General features: G+C 41.0%; 1 protein-coding gene across 3 annotated transcripts; it reads right to left on the bottom strand.

The window, feature by feature from the left end:
* Positions 1-718: 718 nt before the first annotated feature.
* On the bottom strand, positions 719-17,735 carry CRK (CRK proto-oncogene, adaptor protein). Of its 3 annotated transcripts, none has more exons than XM_084299678.1 (3): positions 17,450-17,735; positions 9,672-10,210; positions 719-4,093 (listed from the first exon to the last, which is right to left on the bottom strand). In XM_084299678.1, exons 1-3 carry the CDS (start codon positions 17,691-17,693, stop codon positions 3,956-3,958), a joined length of 921 nt encoding a protein of 306 aa, XP_084155804.1. In that variant the 5' UTR covers positions 17,694-17,735; the 3' UTR covers positions 719-3,955. The 3 variants fall into 3 exon arrangements, with proteins under 3 accessions (XP_084155804.1, XP_084155805.1, XP_084155806.1); XM_084299679.1 differs by having other exon boundaries at positions 3,950-4,093; positions 9,842-10,210; XM_084299680.1 differs by lacking the exon at positions 719-4,093 and adding an exon at positions 5,657-6,865.
* Positions 17,736-21,995: the final 4,260 nt, after the last annotated feature.

Genomic DNA, 21,995 nt, shown 5'->3' with positions numbered 1-21,995 from the left:
TGATTTGTAAATACCAGTATCAGGAGAATGTGCCCGTCAGGGAATTGTGGAGAGGTGTACAGGACCTCTTCAGGATAGCTGTAGTGAGCTTTTAAATTATCTTGGGTAATCTAATTTAGAGGTAATCTTGCTTGTGGCTCCACTGCAGACAAGTTAGATGAGCCAGGAGTAAAACTGAGCATAATAATTCTGGCTGTGATTTTTTTTTCCCCATCTGAGGCAGTCTTCATAGTGTGGAGGCATGACAAGAAAACAGTACAGCTAAATGCAAAGTTACTCATTTAACACATCCCACTTGAGGACTCCACTAGACAGCATTGGCCAAAAAAGTTATCTGTCAGAGCCAGGCAATGGAGTATCAATCAACTCAAATATGAAGAACTACAATTGTAATGTAGTGACCAAGAAAACAAATGCTTTCCTCAAACTTTCTGGCAAGAGAAAATACTCCTTTCTCCCCTTCACCTCAAGAAAATCATCTGTTTACAGAAAGTCACCCTGTTTCAAAAAAGGCCACAATATTTTACTGGTTGATTACTTATTTTAGTTACCGTGGATCATCTTTCTTCTACAGCTGACCTTCTACAGGACTTTAATTGTTTTCAAATAAGCACGGTCAATAAAATAATAAAATATGGAAATACCAGACGTTCTATTTTTATATTCCTATATGCAAATATTCCAACGACAGTTGATTGAGAATGACACCAAGCCAAAGTTTTGGCTATACTTTTATTTACTTCACGTACTATGAACATATACATTACATGCTACAAAAAAAAAAATAAAAAAAGACTTTAACTGTCAAGAAAGTGGATAGTGTTATAATACAATGGCACATGTTCATATTTTTCTTCAAACTGGTTTGGTTAGAATCCTTCCCCAAAACCATTAACAAAAACGAAGTGTTTTAATCTTAAGATGATTAGAAATATTTGCATTATTAACAAATACAATTCAAACAGATTAACAAGATTTAACCATGTCAAATATTAGTAAAAAGGCTGGGGTTTACCAAAATGAAATATATATTAAAAAACCATAGCAGCCAGTTGTACTTTTAGTGTGATATAATGTGTAAATGCACCAGAAGAACACAGTGTAATTGAGCATTCTGCTTTCACGGTGTATTTCTAGAAATGATTATTCTAGTTCTAACACCTGCCTATGCACAATAGACCAAAACCACAGCCAAATAGAGACAAAAGATTGTGACCAACGTTCTTAGCAATGATTTTTTTTTTGCACGCATTGGTAAGAAGGGAGAGAACAAATAGAAGGATAAACAAAGGCCACAAGAGGATTTAATCTACATGTTCATGAACATGTGTTCTACCCTATTTTCCTTTAAAAGAGCTCGATAAGTTGAAATGTCTATTTTGCACAAATGCAAACATTAATTTCTATCACCTATGAAACAAAATCACATTTCAGCTTAGAACTGAACAGGGGAAAACAGTTGTGTTAATGTGTCTGTTGACTAAGAAAAACTGCTTGACAAGAACTTCAGATTCTAGTGCAACAGCAGCTATTAAGACTCCTCTAGTTTCTTTTTTTTTTGCTCTTTCAAAGTGTACAAATATTTGCAATTTATACAGTCTTCACAAAAACACACCTACAAACTCTGCAGTGTATTTGCTAGTTGACAATTCAATTTAAGCCATATTAAAAAGGCAATATTTGCATAATAAAATTCCTTTCAGAAAAAAACGAAGTTCTTTTGGTATGTTAAAATAATTGCTGATTGGAAAGGTACAAATGCATGGGCTTTCGTTAATTGCAATTGGAAAAAAAATACTTCAGAACAAACTGTGTTACTCTTAACAACAGAGTTCACTATGCTTCTTTTGCAAAACCTGAAGAAAAATATAAGCATATATGGGCAACTGATAAGCTCAGTATATAAATCCGTATTAAAATGCAGCTACTGAAAAATCAGTTGCAGTAAATACTAAGGTCAGAGGAAAATACAGACTAGCCTTAAATAAACCAATTTGTTACTGAACCTAGTGTTAGTTTCTGATTTTTTTTTCCCCCTCAAACTAGTTTTACTACACAGCCAGAAGTGATCTCACAATCAGAGACTGGCACATCGCCCTAACCAGAATAGGGATCCAAGCTAGAATAGTACTGCAATTCCTTTCTTACTGTTATTTTTAGGTCACTGTCATAAAATGTCAGTTTTCTAATGATCTTTAGTAGTGCTGATGAGATTTGTGATGGAACAAACTATGATTAATGTACATCGGCGTTAGTCTACAGAATTATCAGGTGCCCATTACCTGAAAATTAGACTTGCTGATGAATTAGTTCTGAAGTAAAGCAACTAGTACTTAAATATAACAGAAATATTGCCATTTCCAGCATGTTACACAGTTCTGAGGTAAAGTGTTACCAGTATTCTGTTTTATGGGTGGGTGACTTGCAGCAATAGCCTTTGCAGTGGGAACTAGCCCTCGCAGCATTTACAACCAATGAGACATTCTAGTGACACGCTTCGTATCAACCAAAATAACATTTGCAGTTTGATACTGTTTTAGAAAAACTGTTCTGTAGAGATTATCACTGTAGTCAGAGTTGCAAAATTTGTTTGCTTAAGTTTGGTCACTAGAGTGCTATATTTGGAAAACAATCCAGGGTACAGACAAGGGGTAGTTACTTCAGTGTTTAATTTTAGTTTACAAAACTTACTGAATCCATTCTGATTTATGTTAAAGAAAACCAGATAATTAGAAGAACAGGTTTAAAACAAACAAACAAAAAACCAACAAGCAGCGCATAATACCACCTATTCAATGCACTGATTTTCATTAAGAGTTATGAAGCCATATTTACTCTATTACACCTTTTGAGAATCAATCCAGAAGCACACAAGTATTTTCCGTTAGTTTATTAAAAATAAAATCCTCATGAATTCACTATCAAATAGTTTACAGATGGGAATTAAACCAGAAGAGTCCCCAGAGTAACTTTAAATTAGAAGTAGTATTTGGTCTGTCAGTTTACCACTTTTGACACTGATTTGTACTGTAATGTATAGGGGTATGGAATAATTCTAGAAAACTGGCCCTATGCAATCTATTTTTTTCTGAAAGCAGTGTAAATATTTTAGTATATTTAGTGAATCAAACACTGCTTTAAAGCTATGCATTAAAGTGCTATGCATGTATTTTTCAGCACTGGTGTGGATGTTTACACTTCAATAAGCCTTGTATTTGTGGATAGAGAGATTGGTGTGTTAATAGGAATTTTAAATTAAAATCAGCTGCTACGTTTGAAGCATCAACAGTACTGAAGAAATCAATCTAGTGTCCACCAACATCTAGAATTCTGAGGTTGATTTGATCTGTCATTCACCGTTAAAATGGTACGTATTTGTAAATCATAAGGCTGTCTCCAATGTGCTCTACAGAAGTCTGTACTGTGCATGGTTACCTCACCATGCAAAATACTGTATAGCCTTTCTAGGACAGAGAATTCAGGATGGAAGAAAAATGGAGAAAGCTCCAGGATAAATTTGTGGAAAAAAAACCAACAAGCTATCTACACACTGAGCTGTCTAAGGTTGATGTTCATCGCCTGAGGAAGAAGCAACATAAACAAAAGGACTGGAGAGAGCTATAAACGCTATCATAACATCTACGTTACTGCTTTCCCCAGCTGCTGCTGCTGGCAAGGTCCAGTCTGCTGTGCACATGGACATAAGCAGGCATTACAACCTATAATCATGTACTAGTTCTGCCACTTGACACACGAGTTATCTACTGTCGTACCCTGAATTACATGACCTTTGATTAAGGAATGGTGGTGTTCAGTCCCAGGGGTTTGCAGGTTATCAGAACGCTTATACAAGCGATACCGCTTTCAACATCTGTCGGAACATAGTCTTGATGGCATCTGCAATAAAAACAAGTTGAGATTGTTCCCATCTGCAAGCGCAACTGTTGAGCCACACTCAGCTGAAGTCCTCATCGGGATTCTGTTGATCCAGCAGGCGGACATGCGTGAATGGAAAGTGACCACGTTTGCCGTTACATTCTCCTTCCCACTGACCACTCACATTAATCTTTGTGACCTTTACCAGCTCACCGACCTGCAGGATGAGAAATAAGCAAGCGTTACAATTCATAAAACCACATGGGATGAGCAGCTGCTACCCCTCCCATTAGGTGTTACATCACCCAAGTGTACCAGATACACTTTTATAACAAAAATAGCTTTAGTCATAACTATTTTTGATACACCAGCCTACCACCCCATGTTATTCACTCCTGAAGAAAGCATGAAGAGGAAGCAGCAAACCTAGGCCAGGTGAGAACTACCTTCTAGCCTGCAATCCAGCACCATTCTTCCACAGCACTTTTGGGCCTTGACATCAGCTGCTATCATAATAAATGGATCTGGCTGATTTGACAAAGGCTTGCACTCTGCTTGTACTACATCAACCTGATTAGAAGAGGGATTGCAGGTGTACGAAGTGAACACTAATCTGCAAGCTGAACTGCTCCTTAATTTTGAAATCCTGCAACTCTGAAAACATGCCTACCCATTTCTACCCCTCTGTCTAGGATTTTCTCAATGATCTTAAGTCCAAGTAACACAATGTTTTTCAGAAATCTTCCCAGGTCACAGACAGAAAATGCTTTTGGAAAGATAAACTATTTTCTTTTACAAATGCTGTAAACAAACTCTCAAGGCACAGCCACAAGCCTTACTGCATTTCATCCAGAAATTCACTGAATATACAGTTAGTTTGCATACATGCTCATCACTGTGTTTCCAATTCATCCAAAATTGGATCTCATTAGTCTCACTTTCCAGGCGGTGAATGAAGAATAAGGAAAACAATTTAAGATACTAGCAACCACCATTAACTTTACAGGTTTTATTCACTTGCAATCTTTTGCCAAAATAGCTTTTAACAGTTCATAAATTCAAAACACTATATGGACATTTAATTAAGCTTCCCATAACACTAATGATTACTTATCTAGTAATGAGAGGCACGCTGGGGATTCTTGCTGCAGTTTTTTTTTTTTGTTTGTTTTTTTTAACTTTTGTAGTAATTAGTATAGATATTTTAATGAACCATATTTTGAAGAAAATCCTCTTATGTATTTGCTTCCAGCAAAAAGGAAGCTTTACTTGACTTCTGTATGCTAGTTTTGGCTCTTTAGGAATTTAATCATGCAGTATGTATCATTTTGCTACTGCTAATAATCACTGGGGGGGTTGTACCAGTAAAAATACTCCGTTGACCAAAACAACACATCAGCTATAATTTAGTACGGACAAGATTAAACACAACAACACTAGGAACAGCAACTCTTATTTCCTAACCAGAGCCATTATGAGAACACTATCCGAGATACTTTAAATTGCTTCAGATCTGGATACAGTCCATCTATGAGCCTTCAACAGCAAAGTGTATAACCTCCAACCCAGTAGGAAAGAAAATAAGCTTGTCCTTCGGTCTCGCTGAACACTCCAAGATACCCTGGCAGCATCAGCAATTAAAGAAAATAATACATCCTACTGTATTATTTTCCAAGCTAGAAGTTTACCTTTTTCTTAATATATATCTCAGACAACACTACTTACAACAAAGTAACATTTAAATATTTAAAGTGTGCATTCATTGGTTTCATTTTCTGTAAGACTCCCTTCCTACCTGTTTTTCGTTCTCCCCATCCTTACTGAAGTTCAAGCATTTTTATCGTGGGAGCCATTTTCAAATGTTTTTGACAGACCTAAGATCAAGATTTTCTACCTGTAGGTTCACATGCAACATTACTTACACACTGCTTACTTACTGTAATGTACTAAAAGTAATATAATATGCCAATTATACTTTACAGAATTATATGAAAACTTCCAAGTAGTGTGGTACTGGCAATTCTGCCCACACAAAGTCACAAAACACGCACAAGTTGCACTTCATTCATCATCTGTAAGATATTTTTCTAAGACTGACCGTGTCTCTGCTCTCACTGAATACCTCACATACTACTTTATCTTCATATAGTTCATCTTAGATACCTTATCACAAACTCACCTACAGAAAGTGGGTTCAGCAGAGCAATGAGAATGAGTTAGAACATGGGATGCTGTTCTAATACTCCCAGAATCACCCTGGTGCTGCTTGGTTTTAAGGGACATTTAAGGATAATTGCAGCAGTAGGACACTCATTTATGAATTCTCATTACTGTAAGAAGCTACACTTGAAACTTGCGTTTTAATAACTGTTAAAAGAGCAGAGACTTCTGAGTTCATATATTCCTTTTTACCAATACAGTAACTCCATTTAGCAACCTCTCTCTCTCTGATACAACCTTTCATTCACATTTTATATATGGCTATCTTTATAACTACCGAAACAGGACTGACTTTAAGTAAGCATGAGTCATTTCACAAATGCTAGTTTCATAAAACAGCTCCATTAACTCCTTAATGACTTACAGACCTTTCTAGATCCGCTTGGAAATTCTGTATATTAATTCATAGTTCAAATACTCTCCTGAAGACAATAGAGATCTTTCAAAGCTACCTGTTATTTCACCTGGTGTAATTTCACAAATTTTAGCCGAGAAGTGGCTATTCCCTCTGAATTCTCCTCTTTTAATGCTGACTTATTACTGTATTATTAGTCTATTGCACATCACCCCACCAAGCACAAAGCCCCGAGGAAAGCACTATACCCTGCTAAAAGGCCACGTTTGTCTCTGTCTCCATGAGACTTTTTAGAACTAAATATATTCCATATGCTGCTTCAAAACAAAAATGAAGCTTTATGTGAAGACTTTTGGATGCCGTGGTTTTATTCCAAGTACTCCTCTTTGGAAAGGTCAGAATGGTAGAGTTCTGCTACTGTTAGGGGGGAAGAGGGGACAGCGCTCTCAGAGTCGTTTACCAGAGATCTTCCCTTTTTCTACCCTCTTTTAACTAATATAGACTTGACAACTCCTTGAGTAGGTCTTGCAACAAGCAAAATAAATGTAATATTCTGCTAAATCTTTTTTCCATAACGTTTATTAAAACATAACTTGCTCTGATCCTCCTTCTTCAAGCTCTTCAAAACCATGTCAGTTTTGATCTAATGGTACAGATAATTTTGTTTGCAGTTTGGGCCAAAAATGTTTGATCTTAAGAATCTATTTGCTTAGGACAAACAGTGGGATCAAACCCCACCCACAAATGTTACACAATTTAAGGCTATGAGTTCTCATTTGGAGGAAAAAAAATTAGATTTATAAATATTAAGAGGTCTGGGCAAACATGGACTGAAAAGATTTACATAATGCTTTCTACTAAGTTGTCAAAGAAAGAGATCTCTAAAAAAACAAAGATGAAACAACATGAAGTGAAAGGGGAAAGGGAATGTAAAAATAAAAATTAAATTAAAAAAAAAAAAAGAACAAAACAGAAAGAAGACAAGAAACAATACTTTGTTAGACAGGATGAAGAAAAACTTGGGAAAAATGAAGCGCACATTTTTCCTGTATGGACGTTTAAAGCAGTTCAGTAACATTGTTATTTGAATAATTAAGGGTGCAAAGAAGCTAGGAAGGCCAGTTAGAAGCAGTGATAAATGCCTCAAGTTTCCCAATATTAAACACAGAATGAAGAACCACCATTATTACTGCATTTCTTAAATGTGGAGCTGGAGCAGGACAGGTATAGATCATCCTAACCAGGAGGTTCAACCTGGCAACGAACAAATATTTCAATAATGTTACAAGGCCTGAGAAGACCGTTGTTCTAACAGAAGGGTAGAAAGGCGCTGCTATAATTTTTTCTTAGAACATCACACAGATGGGCAGAGCCCACAAACTTCTCAATTCCCCCCTCCCAAAGACTTCTGCTATCTAGCGTATTAGCTGGAGCTAGTAGAGCACAGCAGTGCAAATTAGTTCAGGACAGACGTTCTCCAGGAAAGACCTTCCGAAGCGCAGCATACTTGACAGCCACGTGACTTTCAGTGAAGAGGATCAGACTAACAGAAAATCAGCCGCGGCACTCACGAGCTGTTCTTTATAAGGAATCTTGCTTTCCCTCAAAGTTGCTTACAACAGCCTAGACTACTAGGATTTTCTCACTCTCCCTGTTTTACTCCGTGCCACCAAAGTGTGATTTGCGCAGTGTGGTGGGGTACTGCTTTGAATGAAATTAAATGTGAAGTTAAGCTTAAGGAAATACTAGTAGCACAGCGGGGTCAATTAAAGCTTAAAAACAAAATCTAGAAAGAAAACCAAAAGTTTTTTTTTTTGTTTTTTTTTTTTTTGTTTGTTTTTTTTTTTTAACCACAACATAATCTTCAATGTCTCCAAGAACATTCAGGTATATTTTGAGCCAGAGGTGGCTGGGTAAAGGTGGTCAGAGAAAGAGGCAAGGAGACAACATTTTAGGCATCATAAAAGTTGGAAGGTTAAAATCTTTGCATTATTTCCCCAAAATCTGATGAGTTGGCATCAATTTCTATACATATTTCTCAGCCCCAAGACTTCCATTCTGTATCCTGTCTCTCTCAATTCAGAAGTGTAATAAAACACATCCTAACTCAATATATTTTACCTACATGTGGAAAAAACTTCACACCTCCCAAGTTATCTATCGGTTCTGTAGAATTTGCCAATTCTGTACAGAAGATGTGTATATATGATTGCCACACTGATGAAGTACTGAAGTGCATTTTTTGCTAAGCAAGATTAAACAAAGTATTTAGGAGTGGAAAGGAGATGCTCTGACTCAGCACAGAAACTGTTTTTTCCCAAGTACTTAAAATGTTATATAAACAGGAAGTCAATTAGGTATCAGGAAATTCCAGAGCCTTTAGCTCAAAGAAAGCCTAGATTAAAGGATCCAATTTACATATCATCCTAAGGCAAAGGTCTGCCACTTAGAATACCTTGGTCTCAATTTCCTCAAATGTAACTTCAGGGATAACTATTTGATGTGTAGAGATAGAGCACTGTTCTCCTTTTTAAGAGGAAAAAAAACAGAAGGGGCATGTACAAGTATTTGATCATATCAAGAAGTGAATCAACCCTAGGCAAACTCACTGCTTTATTACAAATCGTACTCCATCAATCACTGCTTTACAGGACACTTCCCTATTGAGCTGTAATATATGTTCCTGCTTCAAAAGCTAAAAAATGAAGCAATCTGCTTGAGTTCAGGATATAAAAACGAAACCCTATGTGTGATCATCGTTGTCTCAGTCTGCATAATTTTCAAGTGACTCTCAATGCTTCCACTGATTGCTTTTCAAATAGTGACAGAATGAAAGAACAACTCAGCACACCTTTTGAAGACCAAGCAAGCAACATTGAACACAGATTCCAACACACAACTTTATGAACAGCTCCCTCACCCTCCTCCCCAAAATAAAGACTTCAGAAGTGAAAACATGGATGGGGAAACACTTATGACAGAAATGTTTGACAAAAGACACAATTTTGGTTCAGGAACCTAAACATGATGCAATTGTCAAACTCTAGTCAATAAGTGACTCGAGTCACTTATTTCCAAAAAAAAAGTTTATCCATAACTTATGATGTAAAAACAGCATTACAATGCTTTTTCCCTTTCTTATTCCTACAGATCTACAATGCGCTTGAAAGGGAAATCCCTTGAACAGATCTCTTCTTGCTAAGTTTTGCCCATTATGTACCTCCAAAGCCAAGGCTGTCTTGTCGTAGGCATTAGGGACTCGCTTCTGGATAACCCGGGCATAAATAGGGCCATTCTGAAGGTTAGGGAGCGGAGTGTTGATGCTGGGCTGGGCATAGGGCCCTGGCTCCGGCCCACCCAGTGGTTGTGGGTGGGAACTATCCTGGTTACCTCCAATCAGAGTAGATACTGAAGCAGAGGAAGGTCTATACTTCTCGACGTAAGGAACAGGTATCATTCCCCTCTTCCCGTCGCAGTCTTCTGCATTCCACCACTGCTCTTCAGGTTTATCCCGGATTTTCAGTATGTCTCCTTTCTTAAATGGAAGATCTTCTTCATCATTTCCATTAAAGTCAAAGAGAGCTCGCACATACTCAGCTTCCTCCTGTCTGAGGATAACGCCGCTATTCTGCCTGGGTCGGGGGGGGATTGGTTCTATCAAGGTTGTAGTGTCCAAATAGTGTATTTTGTAGAATTCCAGTAAAAGTGGCAAAGAATCAAACTCCTGGTCACCTATTCGAAATCTGGTGGGATTCAACCCTGAAAGAGGAAAGCAAAACATCAACAAAGAGAGCATTACAACTGTAAATTAAGCACCTGAGAAGACTAATATATTTACAAACAAAAAATTTGATGTTGCATTAGGCCAATTTTCTACCAACACACATTACATTCAGCTCTTTCATGCACTTCTGATTAAAGGCAGCACTATATTGTTTGTGTGGATGGAGTTTTAGTTTAAAAGATTTTGTCAATAACAGAAAAATCAGGTAACAAATTGTTGGGCACTGCCAAACTTCCTGAATTACAATAGGAGTATCTTGTATCCACCAGTGTTATGTGGACCCAACAGATAAATTTCAAGTTTGTTTGTTTGTTTCAAAAGTTATTTAAAAAGGACAATATTGCAATAAGTCATTTACCTGTTGTAACATATCTTGGGTTAAAGGGTTGGACACTACAGGAAACTACTTCGCTCAGCAACACAAAAATGCATGTTTTCATAATGGGCATAATTCATTCTTTTAATTTCAATTCTTGTAGTTTCCTTGCCATATTTGTCAGATGGAGTCCAAGCTATAAATTTGAACCTCAAATACATTAAAATGTAAAATACACATATGATGTTCATATTCAAGACATTAGAAATACCATTTCCATTTTCCATTTGTGTGCTCCACTTTATTTTTTTTTTAATTTTTATGTTCTTCAAGCTCAGCTGGTGAAAAACACATGCGTGATGTTCTATTTCCACCATGCACTATCCACTGTATTATCAGTTATGGGAAGAACTGGGGAAGGCTGGGGGATGGTAGCGGAGAGGAAAAGATTTATGCTTTAATGAGTAACTCTTTTAGCAAGAAAGAGATGCTTACTTTGCAAGTCTGTTTCTCTGCAGGGAATATCTAATAGTTCTGAGACTTAGCTCTTGAGTACAAAGCTAGCAGAATTTTTTAGGCTGTCACTGATCCAAAACCCCCCTTTCAAAGTAGCACTGTCAGCACGGAAAGCTAACATTACAAGAAGGTCTTTCAAGAAAGCAAAAAGGGGTTCTAATAGAAAAAAGGGATGATTCAATAAGATCAACACAGACAAACACACAATAAATAAGTTCTGAAGTTCCTGAAGGAACACAAATGTCACTGAAGCTTTTTACAGAAAATTCTAAGAAGCAGAACAAACTCATTGCAAAACGCACATCTGCACCCATTAACAGGCCTGAAAGACTTTCAGAAGGTATCAGCACAACTGCAGCGAACCAAAAAAACAAAAGCAATACCATCAAATATTACCAAAAACAACCTACAAAACAAACTGGCTTCACCAAAAGATAAGGGAACTAATGTAAACATCAGTATGAAGCATGAACCTGACATGGAAAGTGAGAGTAAGATTCTACCTCATTCTCTCAAAGCTTAAGGCTGAAAAGAAGCAAACCCCCCTCAACTTTTGCTGATGAGATGTAACTTACAGCACTAGACTTAGCAAGAACTCTACAACTTAATCTCAGAGGCGGTTCATAGCTCAGTAGTCTTACAGGAGATTACTTCTGGCTGGACAAGCACCATCCCTACACCACTTTAAAACAGCTTCAGTTCACTGCAGAAGCATAAGACACCATCTGGGAATGCTGCACTTCCACTGCCACTGGAGGTGGAAAACCATGCTTTGCAACAAGTGTTACAGACATCAAATTTCAGACTAACCTGGTGACAGAAACACAAGCACGCATTTGCTGTTATTTCACATGTGAACCTTTAAGGATCAGGCTTACATAGATGCTTATGCCAAAATAAAAAGCCACAGAAACTTTACGAGGACCAGGATAGCAAAGACCTTTGAAGTCACATGGAGAAGCCAATCTCCAATGTCCAAAAGGGCCTGGAAAAAGTATTTAGTAGGTAAGTTCACTGACACGGAACTAACTTTACATGACTAAGGAATATGAAACACTGATTTACCTTTGCAAAGCCTGCTGCAAACTGATTCAATCAGAAGACTGAGATCTGTCTCCAGCAAAATAAGTGTACGCAGAAAAATCTGTGTACAAATCATTGGAATTGACCAGTTCAAAAGTAACATTCACCAGCTGTGTCAGCACCAAAATCATTAGCAGAATGAACAAAGTTTTGGGGGTTTTAAAAAGGAAAAAAAAAAATCACTCTTGCCCTCTTGAAATCATGCATGACAGCCTGAACCAGCTGCTAAATGTACCTGAATAAAACCAAAGTTGGACTCCTAAGAGGAAAGTCCACTGAAGCCTTATGTATGAGGGAGTGACTGAAATCAGTGTACTGTATCCTGGAAAAGAGCTTTCCAAAACATATTTTGCACAATTGAGGAGTGAGAGAACACAGCTCCTTCAACTACATTCTAAGATCAGAAAGATAACAATAATCCTTGAAAGGACAAAGAGATAAGCAGCAAAAAGGAGCCACATTATTTCCCTAAGAGAACACTCCCAAAACACCACACGTAGTTCTGATATTTTGGTTTTAAAAACAGAAGGCATCCACAGAAAATATCAGAGGTCTGGAAAACAAGGCCATTGCAACAAGAAATCCATGAGCTCACTTCAAATTGCCAAAGAATAAAGACAGCAGCCTGATCATGGCTTGGACATTTTTAATTTCTTCTAAATTCAGCACAAAAGGACTAAGTAGTTGAAAGTCGCAGTTAGAGAAGCACAGGTTGGAAATAAAATACAACTACGCCTTACCAAGCAAGCGATAAATTCCCCATCAGTTTAAGACTTTTTATGTATACTCTTGTTCAGCGACAAGTTAACGAGCTGAACAATGTTCAGTTACGTCGCAGGGAAATAATTCTGTGCACCACGAGCTTCAAGGTCCTGTCATTCCCTGGAATAACGAAATTTAAAGACTAACAGATTTTAGGCTCAGAGGAATTCTTCAGCTTCTCATTTGGACTGCAACATGCCCCATACCTGTATGCCAATCTAATAATTAAGGTGAGATCTACCACAAGGAAGTGGAAGTTACAGCAACAAGGCATTTATATATTTTATTTTTTTAAGTAGAGCTGGTTTTTTTTTCACAATCTTGGAATACTTTTCTTGGAGGCACAAGTTCTAGCAGCACGTTGTCCACGTCTTCTGGGGGCTCTCAGGAAGAGGAGAATGCATGTAAAGGTAAGCCTAGCTACTAGAGGAACTTTAGTCACTTCCTACCAAAGCTGGACAAGTACTAGAAATTCTCTTCCCTTCTCCCCAGCTCTGCACGACTGAAGGGAAGATGCTGCTCAGTTTGCACCTCCAGCAGCAGAACTGCTCAGCTCCCTAAGATGACCAAGATAGTTCTCGGAAGAGCTAGCGAATCCTCTGCTCTCAGGAGGGTGTGGAAAGTGTGAAAACCCAAAGTAGTTCATAATTAAAGTTTCAGATCCGGACCCTGACAGCTCTCTATGATGCATGTGCCTTCTTGACCAAACACTTTTATATTGGGGTTGGCCTTGTGCCCACATCGGAAAGACAATTTATATATTTTCTAAATAAAATACCTAATACTCTACTTCTCGAGAGTGTGGGCAGGTGGCATAGCCACAGAGCAGCTTCTCACTTCATCAGATGTCAGAAGTTTTACATTTCTCTCTACACTCCAATTGTGTTTGTGCCACTAGGCAATTCTCCGTTGATCCTTAAGCTCTGGTAAACTTTCTTTGGAAGACCTCACAGGAATAAAAGTTTTTTCGTTTTCATTTCTAGACCTCCTCCATAAGCCCCTAACCCATCATCTTCAAAAGTATGCTTTGGGCGAGAAAGGATGTTCTTAGCATTCAGGGTGCTGAGACACAAGGCTCAAAGTAAGACATCACAGCGACGTAAGCCAGCTACACCCGAGCACACACAAACTCTGCTATGAAGGCATCACATTCTAGCCCGTGTGTTTCCCCCACCCTCATACAGACACCTTTTTTCCTTAGTCTTAAGCACCTCTCTCCTCATGTCTCAGTAAAACAAACAAGTACCCACGAATGCTCTAGAATAACAGTAAAACCTCATTCAGCAACTGCTGAGAAGAGCTCTAAGCATCTCAGAAGAAAATTCTCACAGAAGCTCCTTATTGCCATTTCTGCGGACAATCAGAGGATGAGAGAAAAGCAAATGCCTACGCTTTCCAATCTTCTAGTAGTTTGTATTTTAGGACCTCAATACCAAAAAACCAAACAGGTGTCCAAGTTCAGCCACGTTGCTCACCTGTATCTAAAGCCATCTCATCATATAAAGAGCAGAGTATGGGTATCATTATATGATTATAGTCTGAATTTTTAAAAATCATAATGGAGGTGATTTAGAATCACAAGAAGCATGTTCTTAAAATGCACACACTGTAAAAGGTGGTGTTTTTGATAAGCATGTCATACTTTCCTACTTCAGAGTACAAATTTATAACTCTAAGGTTTATGGTTTTATGGTTTCTGTCTTCATCACATTGCACTTTCAGTAGGAAGCAAGTCTGTCTTTAGATATTTTAGGCATCTTCTTTTAAATTGTATCATACGTTTTTACCCTGGACTTGTATGTCAAATTATAAACACATGATGTGTTTAAATGTTTTCTCTATTGTCCATGGCCATGCTAATGCCTGCACAAAATACTTTGTCTAGTTTGGGACTTCTGTAGCCTGTGATGCTTGATTACAAATGATACCCTAATTCCAATGCAATTACTAATCTTCATCTCTACTGGAAACAGAGCGTTTTTATTCCTGTACCTCAATGATTTACCCCATTTCTTTTAATGGACTACTTTTCAGTAAAATGTAGTTATTTTGGGAAGTTCTGTTGAATTCTTTCTTCCTTATTCTGAAACATTTCCTGGAAGAAGTTAGGAACTACAGCACATCAGGCAAAAGGCAATTTTACCCAAATGTTAGCTTTAGAACAAAAAAAAACAAAAAAACAAAAAAAAAAAAAAAAAAAAAAAAAAAAAAACACTTCAGAAATGGAAGAAATCATCCAATTTTTGTGACAGTATGGCTTTTTATATTAGGGAAGCCCAAACTCCTCATCGCATTCATCCTGTATAGAAGCTAGGTTCCCAGTATCATCTGCACGCAGCAGCGTTCCAGCAGCCATGAATCACACAGGCTTACTGAAGCTAACAAGAAAATCACCTTAAAAAAGTAGACAGTACAGATAATTAACATAGTGAAGTTGTTCTTCCTGATGTTTCAACTTGACCACAATAAATAAGAAGCATGATGATTTGCAAACATTTACCTCATTTTACTGCATTACTTTCCCTATTCAAACATGAAATCATCTTTCACCTTCTACCAATGATTCCATCTCCCTTCCCCTGGTGAACATTCCCCTCCCTACTTTTTCTGAAAGAAAACTTACACTTTCCATGTAATTTAATACATACGCACCCGCCTTCTTTCTTTCATTTAAGTGTGAAAAGAAAACAGCATCAGCACAAAGGCATCTATTTAAAACCACTAACATTTCAGCATAGGATTATCTGTGGTGCAGGGGTGAAGCACCACCTATTCTCATAACATCCAGGGGAAAAAAAAACACACCCTACCAAAAATAATTAAACTTTTTAACATAGATTAAGCCTACCGTGCCAGCAGCCTACGCAGCTACAATAGCAGCTAGTCTGCTAAAGCAGATAAATATTTAAAACACAAGATAACTACCTAAGGGGCATTAAGTGATTTATAAAAAGAACACCAAAACCTCAAAATGTTTTAACACTCACTGTGTAATCCAGCCCACAGAATGCCACAAAATATTACTGAGCTTAAGAGCGCAGCACAATGAAAAAGTTAGAGCGGCTATTTACCAAGGTGGCATCACAGTAACACAGACATTCAATAACGTGGAAAACATTGTCTTTCCAGAGAAAACAACTGCCAAGCAAAGTAACTGGCACACACACTTCAGGGTTGTTCACCCCTAGGGATTCCACTACTAACAATCCTGGCAGCTTAATCTGCTCTATACAACATCAGTCATGCATTTCCAGCATCAAGCCTTCACAAACCTATGAAAATAAACCTTTGTCTTGACCAACGTGAAACAACGAGGAATCTAACTAGTCTTGTGGCAAACCATTTAGCTACCCACTTCATTTCCAGCTGAATCTGCCACCTTTAAATGCTATCTCGTGGAGCTTTTTATGACTCGAGTACACTCTGCAGCTGTGGTATGTTCCTGGATAAACACAATGACTTCAGGCTTTCCCCAGTTTGCCAATTTTACATGTTGCCCCAAGAAATAGAGATCACTGCATAATGGTGCAAATCTACTGGCAACAGGTTTGTTTTTTTATTCAGATTACCCCCTTCCTTGTCAACTAGGGTCTGTGCAGAGACTGTGAAATCCTTTATGTAGCAAATACCATCAAATCCTCCCAACATAGAAAGTGACCATACCTACACACAACCTTCAAAACTTTGCAGCGGTTTCTTTCTGAGCTGCTAGGAATACACCCACATCATCTTACGAGCACTAATACGCACGCCTGAGTGGTTCTACTACCAATTTCAGTAATGACTCAAGCAAGGATATTGCTGCCTTTTAACTAAATCTTCTCACTTGCACATCTAAGGATTATGCACTGCTGGGGGCCCTTGTTAACTTAGTTATGCTTGTACTTTCAGAAATGCTGCTTCCCGTGATAATAGTTTTCCTTTTATCAGTCAGTATTTTCTACTCCACAAGCATTAATTTGGATGCATTACTGATTATTGATGATGTTGAGTCAATGAGAAATAACATCACATCTTCCCTTTCAACACACGGTGTGCATGGGAGCACCCAAAACTTCACATCTAATTTAAAATAATAATTGCTTTTACATTCCTGAGGAGTTCCTAACACTTAAATTACCCCCCCTAACGCTCTGGTTTGTGACCTGAAGTCTGGCCTTATTGCCTGTCCTCTAACACAAAACCATTTCGGCAGAACCCAGCCTTTCAGATGACATTTCCACACTTCCATCTCCGAGCTGAGGTGACACGCCCCGTGCAGTAACTAAACTTTATGAAAAGTCCATGTGGAGCACCACAACTCCGGGGTCGGCAGAACCAACGCTCACCCCAGCGCACGTTTAACCCCACAAACCGACTCCCTCAGCGGCTGCTGCCCACAAACTCCTGCCTCAACACCCCCAGCACCACCACACGACCCAATTCCTCACAGAAAACCCCAGAAGCGGCCCGGGGGGAGGCACCGAGCTGGGCCCGGCCTCCCTTCCCCAGGGGGGGCTGAGGGGGGCACGGCCGGCCCCGTGAGGGGATCACTCACCCGGGGCCCCGGGGCCCTCGCCGCCGGCTCGCCGGCCTCCCGCCGGCCCCAGGCTGTTGACGATGTAGTGCGAGACTCGGGAGCTCTCGGACACCGACAGCACGAAGTCCCCCGGGATGGTGCCGGAGTCGCGCACCAGGAAGGTGCCGTGGCGCTGCCCCTGAAGCAACGACACCGCCTCGGCCCGGCTCAGCCGCCCCCAATACCAACTCGCCCGGTCCTCGGCGTCGAACTGCCCGGCCATGGGGGCCGCCCTCGCTGCTGTTGCTGCTGCCGCCGCCCCCCCCCCCCCCCAAGGCCCGGCCCGGCCCGGCCCGGCCCCGCCGTGCCCCCCGCTCCGCGCCCAGCCCCGCCACCCAAAATGGCGGTCCCGGCCCTGACCTCACCTACCGGACGTGACGGCGCGAGGGGGGACGCGGGGAAGGAGGCGCGTCATCTGCGCGCGCGGCACGGGGGGGGGGAGAGAGGGAGTGAGGGGGGGCGGGCGAGGGGCGCTGAGGAGAATGGGGGGGTTGGGAGGGGCTGAGAGGGGTTTAAAGGGGCTCGAGGGAGGCTGAAGAGGGGCTGAGGGGAGCTGAGAGGCTCTGAGGAGAACAAGGGGCTTAAGCTGAGGGGGGCTGACAGGGACTGAGGAGGGCTGACAGGGACTGAGGAGGGCTGATGAGGGTTGAAGGGAGTGGGTGCTGAGGGGGCTTGAGAGGGGCTGAGGGGCGCTTGAGGGGGCTTGAGAGGCGCTGGGGGGGCTTGAGGGGGGCTCAGGGGGGCTTGAGGGGGACTTGAGAGGGCCTGAGGAGAACAGGGGGCTTAAGCTGAGGGGGGCTGACAGGGACTGAGGAGGGTTGAAGGGAGTGGGTGCTTGGGAAGCTAATGAGAGTTTGGGGGGGGGCTGAGGGGAGCTGGAAGTGTTAAGCATTGAGGGGAGTGAGGGCTGAGGGGAGCAGAGGGCTGCAGACTTGTCTCTGCAGCTGGCGCATCCCATTAGGAGGCGGGAGGAAGGCAGGGTAACCCCCTGAGCGTCCCAATCCCCTCCTGGCTTCCCAGTTTCTGCGGCTGGCTGAGATCACTTGTGTGAAGCCAGGCTTGTGAACCCATGGCAGGTGTTAAGGATACAGTTCGCTGTCTTCTTCCCTTCAGAGCTGCACCAGCGGTTCCTGCCCTCGTCTTCCCTGCCAGCTGTACATTCCTACCCCACAGTTGTGCCAGCACAGCTGTTTTCATGGGGCCGAGTCAGGCCAATGAGCTGTTCTTGGTTAAAAATAGGTCTGCAGAAGAAAAAGCTTATTTTTACCCAGAAGAGTTCACTGACCGTGTTACCACAGGGGCCTGCAAACAGGGAATTGCTTAACATCCACTGGTGCCACAGAGGAATGTGGATGTGTGCACGTGGACAACTAAGAATGATGTCTATAAGGATGGGGCAATATTTAACCATTTTAAGTTCTCCAGGCTCTCCCAAGTTCCAGAGTAATGCCTTTAGAGTCTGGATAAATGAGTATTGAATTCTGTTCCAGCTCTCCTCAATTCTGAGAGCTTTTTTCCAGAATGGAATGTGTTTTTTCATCTGTGTGGCCTCCATGTGGCAGCACTTGCATAAACATCATGTTAGAGCACAGCTGTCCTTAACTGTGAGGGTGCTGTGTTCCTGCCTGGCTGACAGCATCTTTGCTTTGTTGTAGGATGCTTTGAAGCCCTGTAACAGGACTTTGGTGCTCTGTCAGTTAACTAGGCTTGTATCAACCTCCACAATATCCCAACAAGAAAATATTCCGTCTTACAGGTGGGAGGCTGCAGTTCACCAAATATATAAGAAAACACCAGGTGCTTGACTTCTGCTTATCTGGTGGTTCAACAAATGAACATCCTGCCTCTGCTGATCCCGTTCTCTCTCCAGATGGACCGTAGGTAGGAGCCAGTCATAATCTATTTAGAACCTAGTCCTAGTTTCCCTGGTGACATGTGGCGTTTGTTAGCCAGTTGCAGAAATAGCACGCTTCCGTGCTCAGTTTTTTTCTCAGGTTTGAGAAGCTGCAGATTCTCGTTGAGGGCCCAGGCTGCTAGGAGAGTTAAATCACAGCAGCAAGAAAGCACATCCATTCTGGTTAGTGGTTCAATCAGACTTTGAACAAAACAGAACTTTCTTACAATGGTAAAATTCACTGTTTTTCTGACTTCTGCTAGACACCTGTTGACTGCGGGCCTGCAGACTTTTATTTTCCTGTCTTTCCAGTCCCCACCTTTGTACCCCATCTCCCCTTGTTTTCAGCTGAACCACAAAACTGCAGGAGTTGGTGGAGTGTTTCATCAGACCTTGTGCTGCAAGGAGTTCAGAATCTTATTGCAAGAGTTCCCTCTGGTGGTCAGTGATGGGGAAATGCATATTTCCCTGCTGAAAGAAACTCCTTTTCCTACTTTTACGTTGAAATAATTTCTTGTTCAATCACTCTCTGTCCTTCATTATTTTTTACAGCCTTTCCTTACTTAGGGCTTCTCCAGATAATAACCTCTCCAAACTCCTTTTTCTTCCCGTAATTAACACTTAGATTCCACTCCATTAACACACCCTTCCACTCGTCAGTAGTTTACTACCATTGACCCACCCATCCCTGCTGCACAGAGGCTACAATAAAGGTGGAGCCCTTCTGCACCAACGTGCATTTCTACACGGGCCTTTTCACAAGCAGAGGATTGCAGCCTGAGCTCAGTGGCCACACAGATCTTGGCTCCGGACTCAGAAGAATAAAAGTAGATCAGTGTAATTCTGAAGAATTCATGGTTAATAACAAGATTCTGAAAGAAGCTGTAAAATATCAAGAGAATATTCCACTCACCTACCTGGCAGTAAAAGCCCCAGGCCTGGCTTTCCTCTCCTGATTTGACTGTTCCTACCAGTCAGCCTGGAGATGATTTTTTCTTAAGGAGCAATAAAACTTTAGCAACTGATCTAAAGCCACCGTTTATCAGTAGAAAGTTTCTTGCTGAGTTCAATGAGCAAGTCTTGAAATCACGCCAAGCAGAGGGGGTTGTAGTACAGCTGTGTAGCAATGGTCTGTCCTGGGCAATATTCAGGGATGTTAAAACAAGGAAATGTCTGGGATAATTAAAGCCTTCGTCTGCACTCTAATAGCAGCAGTGCAGGGCAACCTGTTGTTACAGAATCTTGCCTCGTCTATTACTTTGAAGGGTCAGTTTTGTAAATCTGGTTTAGATCACACATTGGTATGGTGTTCTATTTACAAAATGAAAACTGAAAAGAGAAGGTGCATCTTCTACTTTATTTTCTCTATCACCTCAAGAACTAGCATTTCTGCCACAGAAATGTTTCCTCTACCAGTTATTTTAGAATCTGCTGCTCACAGTGGGTTTCAATGTCCTGTTTACTTCTCATCTTCACAGTATATGTACGTGGCCTCTTCTGTAACTGTTCACATCTGGCTTAGAAGCATCACCTGTGCTGGTGGTTCCTGCCAGATGCTGGCTATGTGATGTCAGCAGCCAAGATAGCTCTGGCAAATGCAACTCAAATTAGCTATTTTGAAAAGATCTTTCTGCAGAGACTGTTAAAAATAAATAAGCTTGGATCAGTAGCAAGAAGATATATTAGTCCCAGTGGATTATGTATAATGGAAGGAGCCTTTTTATTACCAGAAGCAACTTTTGTTCATGCCATACTCAAGACTTGCTGTTGAATTTTACTGGGAAGTACCATCAATTCAGAGAGAAGGTGACACAAACCAGGGAGTGCTGGAGGAGGTTGGTTTGAGAACCTGCAGAACTGAGGAACGGAGCAGTCTGAAACTGAGCAGAGTTGCACAGCCAGGGAAACATTAGGAATTTGTAATGAAGTTGGCTGGATGGGACTGCCACGTGGGGTGATATTTGCCAGGTGACTGAGCTGAGGAAGCGCAGCTGTGGAGAGATGAGTTGTGGCGTTACGCCATGGCTGGGGAAATGCTGCTGCAGTTGGAGCCAGACGTTGGGACGGGTTGGGCAGGGACGTGTTGGAGTCACCTTGGGGGTGTTCAAGGAAGGGTTGGATGTGGTGCTTAGGAGAACGGTTTAGTGGTGACATTGGTGGTAGGGTGACGGACCAGCTGATTTTGGAAGTCAAACCATTGATAATCATTAAGATCCAACCCTAACGAGTCTGTGATTCTATTCTTATTCCAAGGCAGGAACAAACCCTCAGCTCCATCGCTGTTCTGGCCCCTCACGTTCAAGGGGCACAGAGCTGAACTGCAGGTAGCGATGAGGATGATTAGCGGAACACACAACATATTCTGTGAGAATAATCAATAAAATCGCGTGGTTTATTTAGCACAGTGCAAGGAAGGCCAGAGAAGACAGGGCTTTTCTCCTGAAACACCCCCGTGAGGAAACAAGAACACATCCAAGGGAACAACCCAGCCAAGCACAGCACGATGGGACCTCCTATAGGACAGAGAGGAGGAAAAACCCGACTTTTTTCAGAAGCAGCAGCTCATTTTTAAAAAAGAAAAATGTAGGAAGCAGCGCCCGCTGTAGCACGCTCTGGACCGCGCTGTGCTCG

Source organism: Netta rufina (assembly GCF_964035555.1).
Source record: "Netta rufina genome assembly, chromosome: 21".
Taxonomy (NCBI): Eukaryota; Metazoa; Chordata; class Aves; order Anseriformes; family Anatidae; genus Netta; species Netta rufina.
This window is presented reverse-complemented; position numbering and strand designations above follow the sequence as displayed.